This window comes from Tympanuchus pallidicinctus, unplaced genomic scaffold, assembly GCF_026119805.1.
Source record: "Tympanuchus pallidicinctus isolate F22 unplaced genomic scaffold, pur_lepc_1.0 scaffold3, whole genome shotgun sequence".
In the NCBI taxonomy this organism is placed as follows: Eukaryota; Metazoa; Chordata; class Aves; order Galliformes; family Phasianidae; genus Tympanuchus; species Tympanuchus pallidicinctus.
In genome coordinates, this window is record NW_026294747.1 from 96,469,547 (window position 1) to 96,483,356 (window position 13,810).

At 34.1% G+C, this 13,810-nt stretch overlaps 1 protein-coding gene across 1 annotated transcript in view; it reads right to left on the reverse strand.

Moving 5' to 3' along the window:
• NEK10 (NIMA related kinase 10) overlaps positions 1 to 13,810 on the reverse strand; it is an 83,237-nt gene that overhangs the window by 46,622 nt on the left and 22,805 nt on the right. Inside the window, exon 22 of the mRNA XM_052692286.1 lies at positions 11,132 to 11,207. Coding sequence (XP_052548246.1) covers positions 11,132 to 11,207 — 76 coding nt within the window. The remainder of the gene's footprint in view (positions 1 to 11,131; positions 11,208 to 13,810) is intronic.

Genomic DNA, 13,810 nt, shown 5'->3' on the forward strand with positions numbered 1-13,810 from the left:
ATACTCTATGATACCCACAGTGTCCGATATTAAGAGAGGCAGCAGATACTTTAAAAATTAGTCACTTTGTGCTTGCAATTAACTTATTCATAATATTCACTGCAGTTTTCTTCTAACTTTACACATCACTGCTCATTTCCAGATTGTATATTCATGCCAGGAGCTTACTTTTGCTGCATTGTATCAAGGAGAGTCCTTCGCTGAATGAATGTCCACAGCAAAAGCAAGGCTAAATTCTTCTCAATCAGAGACACAGAAATACATCTGCAGAATAATTCTCTAAATTCTCAGTATCCTTGAATAGACTGATCTATAATTGCTTCTCAGGAGTGAGAAAGCTCACTCCTGCTCATCATATCCACATATAATGACAGTCTACACAAACAGCCTGAAAATGAGTCTTGAACTTGATTATGTCATCAATTAATCCAAAGAGTTATCTGTTTAATCTTCTGAATTATTTTTGCAAAATTAAAGACCTAATTTAGAAGCTAATTTAATATTTTTTATTAGGGTAAAAAGCAAATAAAAATTAAATCTTATCAATATTGGTTCTATTTATAAAACAGAACCATTTCAGCAAATCATCTCTATATAGCCTCAGAGATGTTTTTATAATCAAACTTGCTTTTATAACTTTAGCCACTGATGCTATTTTGTGACATTTACTGAAGAATACTTAGAACTTCACAAGCAGATGCCGGATTCTCTACACTAACACTATCACATATCTACATAAAATATGACTGTTCTCACAGGATAAGCTCATGATCACATTAGTTTTCATTGGATAGATGTTCCAGTATGAAGGAAGAAGTCCTGAATTTGGAGAGGAAGGAAGGAAGGATCTGAAAGAATTACTTTTTCAAAACAGCATTGATTTTCTAGAGCTTCTAAAGCTTCTAAGAAATGTTTTCAATACTATCAGGCTGACTTTACATGAGACACAACTGGTGAAGATTTCCCATGCTGCAGAGAACTTCAATAAGCCAATTTTGAATTGTTTTGGTACAGTGCTCACTGCTCAGTCTAACAGTGTTTCTGACAGACGTAAATACAGGTTGGTGTATTTGACTCTGTAATACGAGGCATACCTTCAAATAAGACATGATTTCTACTAGACAGTTATGGATTAATTAAAGAGTGAATCCTCAAGACTAACCTCCCAGAAAGGTGATTACGATATTAAAAAAAAAGGTCAAAGAAATAAAAGCAAATACAACTGCAGAAGATTTTAAGAATGAATGATAATTATTGCTTTTATCATAGTAATTCTTTCAATTCATTCTGTACACTCTGATAGACATTTCTGCAGCTACTGGTGGTACTACAAATACTCATAGGCACCATATGTGGTTCAGGAAGCTACCCAAGCCATATATAGTTGGAGGCAAGAAGAGTTAAAAATATGGTTATCCCATTCTTCTTTCCCTATGGAGATATACAAACTGGCACTGATGGAAATGGGACAAGAGGAGAGATGACAGACAAGATAGCTTTACTTTTTTTTTTTTTTTTTTTTTTTTTTGTCCCATATAATGAAAAAATATTTATAGCTTCTATTAGCTTCAGATATTCAGATCTCTTTATTAAGGTAAGATCTATAAAATAATACTTGCTTGTAGTGAATTGCCCTTTTAGTTGTTGTCAGTTGCTGCAGCAACTTTTTTTGCTTACAGCAAAATAGAAGAAGGAACTTAAATTTAAGTTCACATGAAAGATTCTGCTTTTCACTAAACTACTGCAGAATGCTTTGTGAGTATTTGGAGAGTAGTATGAAAAGAACATAGCTTCTCTATAATCAGTCCTCTGAATCACAGAAGAGTAGGTGGTGAGGGAGAAAAGCTACTCATCCTAGCTTCCCAAAGGTGAAAAATGAAAAAGTTGCTCGTAATAATCTTTTCTCTGGATGTTTTGCTGTAAGCTATAGGTCACACTTAGTACGTATGGTAGGTTCATAATTACTAGAAGAGCAACAAAAGAAGGAACAGGAGCCATACAACTGACAATTCAAAAAAGAGATTCTATGAAAACTATTAAAAGGTATTTGCTTTTCTCACCTACAAGAAGCAGCCTTTTGGAGGTAGTCTATTCTGTCTGTCCCTGGAGTGACAAAGCTGGAACAGCATTTTCAGTCTCTAGATTTTTTTTGCCTTCACAGCTCTCTATTTTGAAATTTATTGCCAAAGAATTCTATAGTAATTTCTTGCATTATCTACCAACTTGCATTTTTATTTTTCTCATTAGAAATTCTTAAGTAATTATATTTGCAGACTATTATACACAGCTATTACACATATGCTTTTTCCTCACAAAACACACTCCTTCAAACATCCTAAGCCTCGTTGACGATAGAAAATTAATCATTTCCACCAATATTTAAAATGTACAGGGGCAGGGATGAAATTTGCTATCTTTGGTTTGCCATTTTACAGTGTAATAAATCCTCCTGCCACCAGATGGTGAATGTAATTTCAAAATGGGTGAAGTCAGCTAGGAGAGATAACTTTCGCATGTATTATCGCTCCCCTTAGTATAATTTCAGTAGTTTCATTTTCTAGAGCAAGCATTACCTTCCTTTATTAAGAAAGTTAGTTTATTAATTATTAATTATTTCCAGTCAAGTAAGCTCTCTAATTTGGTCCGTCAATGTGTATTTACACATTTGTGTTGACCTAGGAGTGGCATAGCTGATTTTATTTTTCCAGTTATTTTTTAACTTGAATAATTTCATTGCAGCAATTTGTATCACAGTCTTAAAAACAACTGAAGCTGACAGGCCCCGTTTTTTTGTTGTTGTTTTTGTAGGGAGGGGACATAATAAACAACTGCCAAGAGGTTACAGTAATAGAAATAAAAATAGCTTCTACTGAAACAACTGCCAGGTTTAGCCTTAGTTCATAATGTTCAGTTGAAACTTTTTTTTATCCTTTTGTAAGTAAGAAAAGAATAGTTAATCAAAATATAACTAAATTAATAAAATATGTATAAACCTTCAGAATATTTCTTCTGAGCACAAAATCTATATAAAAATCTGCTGAACAGAGCAGAAGACTTTTACATTGAGGGCTTCTGTGTTCTTCTTCAAAAGTAGACTAGGGAGGTACATACTTGTGTTCTACCATCTTTGCACTTGTCCTACAAGAGCATGCATATCTGACAGTGAAAGATTCATGTATTTACCTGATGGAATATTTTATCTTTTCCTAGCAACTTTATATTTTCACTGCTTTTACACATATAAACCTTCATTGCTAGTAAAAGTGAGTTCTTTCTGAATCTCACAGAGCAGTAGCAAATAAACACTTCATTGCTTAAGCATTTATTTTTAAAGTATCTTTAAAATGGAAGGATAAATCTCACTGATGTTCACTGTTTCTGTTGCCTCATGCTGTCTAAACTGAATTAAATCTCTACATGTACAAACACTTCTTGTTTTATATATAGAGATGTGTGTGTGTATATTTGTACATATCTATACAAGAACAGCTCTGAAAGTATTGCCTCCCATTTTATTATATTGGCCCACAACATCAGAGGCAGGTAGTGATGGTAGAGCTGTAGAGGTTGAGCATTCCCACCAATATCTGTTACATATTGTTGCCAGATGGCAACAGAGGGGCAGTCTGACAGAATGGTGTCTGACATGGAAGTGCAGAGGATGCAAAGAGGTGTAATTGAATTCCTCCACATTGAAACAGTTTAACCCATTGACATTTTTCAATACTTGCTGAATATTTCTGGAAACCAAACAGAGGATGTGAGCACAATGAGGTAAAGGGTGATGCATTTCAGCAGTGGCAACAGTGATGTGAAAGATAAGACATGTTCTGGATGGCCACGCACAGCTGTCACTCCATGAAACAAAGAGCATCTCGGACTACTCATCTGTGCAAATTGGTTAATAGTGGTGACAATGTTGAAAAATAGTGTTCTGTAGCTGAGAATTTGCTCTATCAATTACTGTTATTGTTTTTGTATCCATTGTAGTTTCCATGGAAAGAAATAGGAGGCATTACTTTCCGAGCGATCTACGTATATTTTCATCTATGTACATACGAACATATATATATATATGTATATATGTATATATACTTCTACATAAAAACAAATTCTATTTAGTACTATCTATCTATTTACTACTATCTATCAAGTAATATTTACCTACCTTGGGAAAAAAAAAAAAAAAAAAGCAGTGCAAAGACCAGGTTATCAATATTTGAGAACATTTTACAAACTGACCAGAAGTATTGAAGCTATACATAAAAGCCCATGAAACTGTACCCAGCTGAGGGGTTTCTATCAGCTTTTTAAAAGTTAAAGTGTATTTGTCATCTTATTTCCTCTCATCAGGATACACAATACAATGTGTGGATATACTGGCAAAATATTTTTTAATGATCCAATTAAGTCTGAATTTGACCTTCTTGTTTATACACTATATTTGTTGATTTGGAAAAAAAGTTTGCTGCCAGTGTGCAAAACTACTACATGTTTCTAGGCTTTTTTTTTTTTTTAACTTATTTCAAGACAATTTTAAAAGCCTTAAAGGCTCTATCAGAAAAGGTGATGTTTCCATTACTAACATACGTTATAAAGAAGCAAATTTCACATTAACAGTAAAAAAATATATACCTAATTAAGCTCAAAATTGTATCATTGTTTCAACTGGTTTTATGCTTCTGAATTTTCAAGATCATCACATGCATGTCTGGTAAATACAAGGAAAAATCAAAGTACCATCTTTACATAGTTTAGTGTTCCAGTATTACATACAGAGCTTCTGGGAGACATAAAGCAGAAAAACACATTGAAGTGCTAATTTATACTGACTTTTCCTTCAGATGCATCATGGTACAAAGTCTAAAACAGCAAGAGGAGGTAAAAGTCAGATTCTGAAACCTGAAAAATAAAAATCTCTTTTCAACGTGCTTTTTTATTTGTATTACTGAAGGCAAGCACTGTTCCATGGACAGCACATCAAGTATTCTTAAGCATATAAAAATAACTAGCAGAATGTCGGGCTGCCAGTTTTAACAGAAATGCTGTAGACAAATTACATTTGTAAGTTGTGGGAAAGCGCTACCCATGTACCCAGAAACTGAAACATTCATATTCTAAAAGGTGTTGGCAATGTGCATCAGGGGTCTGCTGTAACAGGACAAGGGGAAATTGTTTCAAACTTAAAGAGAGGATATAAAGGATAAAAAGAGGATATAAGAAAAAGGTTTTTGTGGTAAGGGTAGTGAAGTAGTGGAACCGCCTGCCCAGAGATGTGGTGAATGCCCCAGCCCTGGAGACATTCAAGATCAGGCTGGACGGGCTCTGAGCACCCTGATCCAGCTATAGGTACCCCTGGAACTAGATGACATTTAAAGGTTTCTTCCAGTTCAAAGGATTATTCATCCGATGATTTTATGACAGATAGTTTTCAGAACTGATTCTTTCTAACCAGACAAATTTTCCAATGAATTACAACAGCATTTCCTACAAAATGCTTTAGGGAATGGCCTCAAATCTGTAACTTCACAAACAGATCAACAAAAGGAAAAACCTTTTGTCTTCTCTCAATTTAACAGAAATCTGAACACTTAAAAATGGTAAATGATTTTGCTTATTGAGCTATATGCCTTCTAGAATAAATTCTGTTTGGTGTACTTTGTACAAGACAGCCAAGCTTAACAAGAAATCACATGAATATTCAAAACTGAAAGGGAGATATGAAAAAATAATTATTTGCAAGAATATGACTACAAGCAGTAGCAAGTCCTATTTTATAACATCTCAAAAATAAACTTAAATATCAAATAACCAATTTCACATAAGGTGTTAATTTCACCTAAAATTAAACTCCTGAAAATTAGATTTATGATAAGTTAGTGTTCCAGCTCCCTCTGTCGCAAATGGAGAGGGAAAAGCACATCGAGAGTTTGATTCATCTCACCCTAAAATAGCTGCTCAAGAAAGATGGGATGAAATTCATTATGGAAATGACAATTTTTTTTCTGTAGTCATCTAACTGCTTGACTTGAATTAGATGTCTAGTTTTTGGATGGCTACATCGAAGCAAAATGAAATCCAGTCATATAGAGATTATTGTCTGACAACAACATATCAATTAGATAACTTTAAGTATTTGGATTTCCTGGAACCTAACATACATGAGAAAGTGTCCAGAAACAAAACAGGACAACTGATGTAAACTGAACTGTCAACTGATTCTATGATGTTGAAAATATTTAATTCCCCATTTTTCTTCTCTACATTCCCACTAAAATTCCTTCTAGGAACAAACTAAAGCCTTTAGCAACTCATTTTCAAGTTTCATCTCTCAGTTTACTAACTGAGCATCTAGACCTCTATAAAATTATACCAATTGCTTGCTTGCAAGCGAGGGCATATGGCAAACTCACTGTTATATCTCTGGATAACACTGCATTTACCTCTTTTGTTATAAAATCAATGACTTCTGCTCATATAGCTGAATAAGTAGAGAACCTAGATTTTGATCGGTAGTCCAGGAAAAAGAAACTTTCTTAAGAACAGATATATTTTTCAAACACAAACATACATCTGTCTAAAATCACGTGGTATTAATAATATTCATCCTCTTTATGATGCTTCTGTAAAGAATGGCTGTCCACAAACAAGGTGTTTGAGGACTGTAGATGTGGAAAATTTGAGCTGCCTCCATGAAAAATATAATTAAAGGCAACTTAACCTAAGATGATTAAAGCCACCAAAGTTATTCATGTCCTGCAGTTCAGATGTCAGAGTAGTATTGTTCACCTCAATGCAGCTTATTTGACATTACTTAAAAGAGAAATGAATGAGAAAAAACTCTTGCGAACAAAGACCAGTAGCATTGGACTAGAAGATGTTTAAAGCTCATATAAGAGTTTGATGAAAAGTCCAATATTATTATAATAAAGTATTAATGATAGTTATCTGTTCTAAAGTGATTATAAACCCAGAATCTTAAGTCATTTAGTCAAAAGAAGCAAATCTATACATATTAAAAGAACTGTGATACAAGTCCCATAGCAGAAATTATTTCCAAGAAAGACATTGCTTGTTTACAATATATTGTCTTGGTAGAATAGTACTTGTTCTTTCAGCAGTTTAAAATCTATCACTGAGTTTATAAGACCACTACATACTCTGCGCTTTTATATTTTTTCAAGTACTAAAGTAACTCTTTAGAAGCCATATCAGCAGCACTCACTTGTCAGAAAACAAGTATAAACTAACCTGCATGTTTTCACATGAACTTTCATCAAGAAAACCTATGCATTGACTTTATAAGATACTTCTAAGCATTTCTGAGCAAAATCCTTCCCGTCTTAGGATCCATAGACAGAAGAAAAAAAAAAATTTGTATGAACTAGTTCACATCACTTCCAAAGTGGCTTTCTTTCAGTCCAAGAATGTAGAATTCTCTCATGTATAGTATTATGTTTTAGGTAGGGACTTCTATCATTTCTATTGAAACATTTTTCCAGATGTCAGTACAGAGGTTTACAAGCTTTCTTACTACATTTTACATCATGTAAAATTTTCTCCCATGTATAAGTGTGTTTAAGACTGGATGTGGTGTTGTCTACATTTCAAATGTGAATTTTCTGTTGTTATTTAGTCAAACTTAGTTACTTTATAAAAATTGTATAAACTTCAGACATTTTAGGTTTCTTTTCATAATTCAATCACTGTCAATTACTTTTATTGTTCTTCCCTGAAGTTCATCTAGTTATCTTTTTTGGAATGGCATGTTGCACCTCAAATTGCACAGAGCTTTTTGCTGACATATCTTATTATAAACCAATGCCTAAACTAAAGCTGCTCTATCACAATTACTTTTCACTGCTATGTTTCATTATCAGAGTAAATACTTCTATTTACTGCCTTTCAGAAGATCCTCTTATAAAAATGAAGTATTCATACACTGAAAGAATTATTCAACTTCTGTCACACTTTTAATCAAACCGAATGTCCTCTCCAGGAGCCAGCTGTTCAGTGAAGTTTAGGTAATATAACACAGTATACAGACTGAATATGTACTCCACAAAAAGAAATTAAGGTCCAGGAATCGTCTTTCACAGCCACAACAATAATGGAAAATACAAAAATACAGTATTACCTCTAATTAAAGGAAATAAAATTTTCCTCAAAACACCAGGAGGAGAAAACTTTCTGTATAGTTTTGAGTACCTGCTCTCTGACATTTTAGAATAACGATGTTTCAGAAAGATCATGTTAAAACCACAACTAGTGGGAAATGTTGTTACCTGCTTCTTAATGACACCTAAGATATTTACTCTTCTTTACAGTTTTTCAACAGCTTTTCAAGATCATTCAAATTCTTAAGGAATTGCATGCCAACCAAACTTGAAATTTACGTTTCCCAGATTTTTTTCTAAAAAAATTCTGTATTCTTTTTTATAATCATAAAAGCAGTTACCATAAACATGACTCAACAAATTTTTACTTGCATCTCTTCACCTCTTCACAGAATCATAGAATGGCCCGGGTTGGAAGACGCCTCAAGGATCACGAATCTCCAACTGCCCTGCCACATGTAGGGCCACCAACCTCCCCATTTAACACCAGACCAGGCTGCCCAGGGTCCCATCCAATCTGGCCTTGAACACCTTCAGGGATGGGGCATCCACAGCCTCGCTGGGCAGCTGTTCCAGCACCTCACCACTCTCTCTGTAAAGAACTTCCCCCTGACATCCAACCTAAATCTTCCCCCCCTCAACTTAAAACCATTTCCCCTTGTCCTGCCGTGATCTACCCTTTCAGAGTTGATAAGGGTAGATAACCTCTTGCTTTTGATACACCTTCATTATAATCCACTTTGTGAAACAAATAAGTGGTGAGTGGTGGGTATACATCAAAGTAAACATTGTTCCATTGTGTTCTCTCTCTTTTTTTTTTTTTTTTTTCTTTTTACAATGCACAATTTGCCACCTCTTTTGGGTAGGTGTTCAAGACAGCTGGATAATAAAGACTCTGTCAACATCAACTTGGAACAGATTGTTTCCAATGATTTATGAGCTGGAAAATCACTTCAGAATTCATTACCAATTCCCTAAAGCAGTCATCTCCTCAATTTTTTATGTATTAAGTGTAAACAAATCCATCTGATACATTTTGTATTCTAAATGGACACATTGTTGGGTTTTTCAATTCAAGGACACAATGAATTAAAAGGAATTTAATTAGTGTGATGTTAGAATAAGAATAGTATGAAGTAGAATTTGAATATATCACTGTTGGAAAAAATAATTTGTAAGCTCCTCTTTAAATATGAAACCGGGTCTGCTGTTATTTGTGATTACTTAGTTTTTAATAAAATAGATTAACAAATGGATTCAGTACTTTCTTTTACAGGTCATGTTTGGTACACAGAGAGATATGTTTTTATCTAAGCCTGCATAATGATGTATAGCCAAGTCCAAAAAATAATTATCAGCCACTATTTATTTTGACATTTATTATTTGGTTTCTGTACTCCTCCAAGAAGGGTAAGTTGCAATTCAAACTCCCCACAACCATTTTCCTGTCAATTCAGAAGAAGCCAATTTCTGCCACTCTAAAATGACAATGTTGTCTTGTCACATAGCTCTTTCTCTCCATCCTTACCTTTTTATCTGCAAGAACTAATATTGCTGCTCTTGCAAGGTAAGCAATCCCAATATTTTGATTACTTTCAAGCCATTCACCTCAGTTTAAATCATCCAAATGAAAAGAAAAGGAAAAAAAAAAAGTTCAAGCACTGCATAACTCTATACTCTGACTTCTGTCCTTCAGCCTCATCACTTCTGTTAAAAACAGTCAGTTATTTGTGAACAGGTTATCTAAAAAAAAAAAAAAAAAAACCACCTCTGTCATGCACAGAACCAACCAAATACATCAAAAGTGGCAATCCATGCATTCAGTTCTTGGCAAAACCTTTCCCACATTTTTAAATGGCCGTGGTACTGGAAAGACTTCAGTACTTTACCCACCACTTTAAATTTCTCGCCAGTATACATTTTAAATACAAAGACATACACAGCCTCTCCTTGTTCTGTCTTCTGATGGTGTGCAGGCAGGGATCACTGCCTCCATGATATTTGTGTGTATATATATTCAAATCTGTAAGATATTTGCAGAGCTACTCTCAAAGAGTAATTTCCCACAAAACGTGAAAAGACCCAAAGACAGTTACATTTTGCACAGAAGTGAACAGGAGAAAAAAGGACAAGAAAATTACATCTTATGACCAAGAGGACCACTGGGGCAGGGTTTGTAACCTGAAACTTCTAAAGATTACTGTAGCTTGCAAACAATTTGCAAATAACTTGTCCAAAAAAGCACATTAGGTTCCCATCAACAGCTGCCCAGGGAGAAGTGAACAAAAACCAATTTTATTAAGAAGCTCCAAAAAGATGATAAGGAGATAATCACACCAAAATCTTATAACTCTTAACTACCCAAGCCATCACTCATGATTTGTGCTATACTACAAGAGAATTCAGAGGGAACAAATTAATGCATCACTGCAATTGCCTTACCCAGTTTCAGGTTATGCATTAGTCTTTAAGGTATAGACTTAAACATTTAACACATTACAAAGACTCATTTCTGGAGCCATTTAAGAGTTAGTGACTTCTAGGAAATCTCAAGTTAAAAGTCTCAAAAGTGGCAACGTTCATTATTCTCAGATGGCAAAAGTCTGAGTTCTTGACCTTTCCTCCTAATTGAGAAGAACCACTAGTAGTCCCTTTAATAGCTCAGAACTTTTAATAACTTATTACGAGGACATGAGCCAAGAATTTGGGTAGGTGTACAACCATCACATGTGGTCATCAGAAAAGAAGATTTACAATCAATGTTAGAAAAGGCTTGTTAACTTCTGTCAGTGCCACAGACACAGTGCTGGTGTCAGAAATGATTCAGAATGAAGCCATTTCCAGTTTTACTTAGGATATTATGTTGCATCAGGTTTTTCTCCTAATTGGCAGATACTTTGTGAACAGGAGACATTTCGTTTTTCTTCCAACTTAACTCATTACTGCCAATGCACAAGAAGGGGCAAGAGAAAAAATGTTGCATGTTCCACAATGTTGTATGCAGTAGTACTTACCAAGAGTACAGAATGGTTCCCACTACTGATGCAAGTTTGCTGTTTTCTTCATTTTGCTTTGCAAGACCAAAATCAGCTACAAAAAAAAAAAAAAAGAAAAAATAAAATAAAATTTAAAAAGGAAACAAAAGAAAATTTTCACACATCAAGGGGAGATTATTAGTTGATTTTTTTTTCTTCCATTCATCTTTTACATTTCACAGTATTGCACTGGACTGTTTACCTGTTTCCACACAACACCTACTTGGCTCAGGCCAAAATGCCACTATTTCTGATTTTAAGCAACACCTGAAATATCTCAGGTTCATGTGAACTACATTCATTGCAACTTATTTTGCCATCCTAATACAATATGACACTTTGTAAGCTACGGAGATTGGTAGGTACATCAATCTAGCTGCTAAGCTAGATACAAATAATTTTGTTTCAGTAATAGTTTTTAGTGCTCTGTTTAGTAGGCAATGTGAAATAATTTGATTTCTTTACCACTAATTTCTCTTATGCCTGGAAGTTTGGCATTTTTCATTGAAAATGGAGACTATTTTTAAGTATTTGCAAAGACAATAGAAAACTTACAAACTTTTACTGTTAGATAAATCTTAAATTATGATTAAACATACAATTTCACCAGAAATTAAACACATATAGAGTCATTTCTATATTATTATATTTGAGTAGGTTTTCATTCTGATTGTAAAACTTAAGTCTAGTGGTGATTTTTTTTTCCTTGTATTTGCATGTATATCAGGAATCAAGAAAACCAAGTGTGATTTTATTTCTTTTTTTTAAGTCATAGGAAATAGACAACCATGCTAGAGAGTCTTCAAGTGGGAAGAAAAATAAACACAAAATTATGCAATGACAATCTGATTCTGAAACACTCTTCTGTAGTTGTTTTCACACCTTTATGTTGTCTTTAGGGTAGCAGAATAATTGACACTGAAGTCTTCTAAATAAGATTGTTCTGGAAAATATTAACTTGCATGGGAAAAAGTCAAAGAATAAATATTTCTAGAAACTTAGAAAGACAAATGAATTTCTTTTCTATTTGTACACTGATCTATCCTTACATTACTATAAATAATAATAAGTTATCCAAGCTCCATATCCTAAAAATATAGTATTTGTTTTTCATCTTCTCTTATTTCTTTCTTCAACAGCCTGAGATGTTAGGCTGCTCATTTTAATAACACAAAATATATACTGAAGTACTTACTGAAGATCAGAAGTGATCTTCATAATTATGGATATTTGCCCTTAAAATTTTTACTTATCAAGCACTGTGTTTGCTAGCAGAAATAATGTCATTCTTTACAGCAGTACCAATCACATGGGTACATCTTGTGCTTAACAGGAATTATTGGCAAAAGTGAAACCAATAAGTAGCCAGATAAACTGGCTTTACATTTAAGTTACCATGTTACAGAGATCTGTAACATAAAGACAGAACTTTATTTTCTATTAAAGCATGTCCTACAGTCAAAGTAAATTTAATCAACAGTAGTACATACTTATTCCACTCTTCTCCATCAATAGACTGGGAAAAGAAATCATTTCTCAGCATTCCCAAAACCATCTTCCTGGCTATTCACCTTTCAGTGTGGTAATGTCAATGCTTCATAATCTCAGTGCTTCATAATTTTGTAACTTCTGCAGTAAGAACACTAGCATTGCTCCCCACATAGTAATGGGACTTGTGGAGAGCGATGTGTTTGCACTGCTAATGCAACCAATAAGTGCCATTTAGAACATTTGATTTATAGTTTGAATGTAAACAAGCTGATAATTTCACTGAAGTTATGAAGGAAGCTTTGAAAACTAAGTACTAGAAGCACTTCCTTGAATCATGGCATGAAGAGTAGTAATTCTGTTAATGAAGACAGGTTAAATGAGTCATGTAATTACAGAAATATTTAGTGTTGTTTTAAGCACTTCCACAGAGTAGTGACAAACACAAAAGACTCTAGTTGCATCACTTTACTTCTTGGATACTGCCTTTATGGCACAGAATCGGGAAGCGATAGGTCTTTTAAAAATTGCACTCAGCAACCAAGCATTCTGAAGTAGTTAACAGGAAGCTTTCTTCCCACAACTGGCATTACTGGAACTCCTGAAGTTTCAATTGTTCTGACACAACCTGGCTGCATGCTAGAACTAGTACATCAGACAGATGATTTATCTCAAACCTGGTATTCCACTGCTATATTAATATTAGTTTATATTAATATTAGTTTATATTAATATTAGTTTCAAACAGCTTCATAAAGATCCTTTCTACAAAGCAAAAAGAGCATGCTACTCCAAAGAGCATACAAAACCCTTCACAAATCTGGTAGATAACAGATCGGAAAGGAGTGAAAGTGATTCCATACAGACCCCTTGGACCACCAAGATCCAAACCTAACTGAAAGTAAATGCTACTGAAGAAAAGAGTGGTCTTTTGTTTTGTCCTACAGACACAGCTAGGGAGCTCTAAACAGAAATATGCTGTGCTAGAAACAAAATATTGCTGCAGTAATATTGCTGCAATAAAAACAGATACACATTTTCAATTCAGAAATCTCTAGCTTCTAAATTAACAGAGAAAGCACAGCAAACTGAACTGAGAGCCACAGTAAATAAGGGTTCAAAACATGTACAATACAACTTTTGTTTGGGTTGCATCTGAAATTTTTCTGG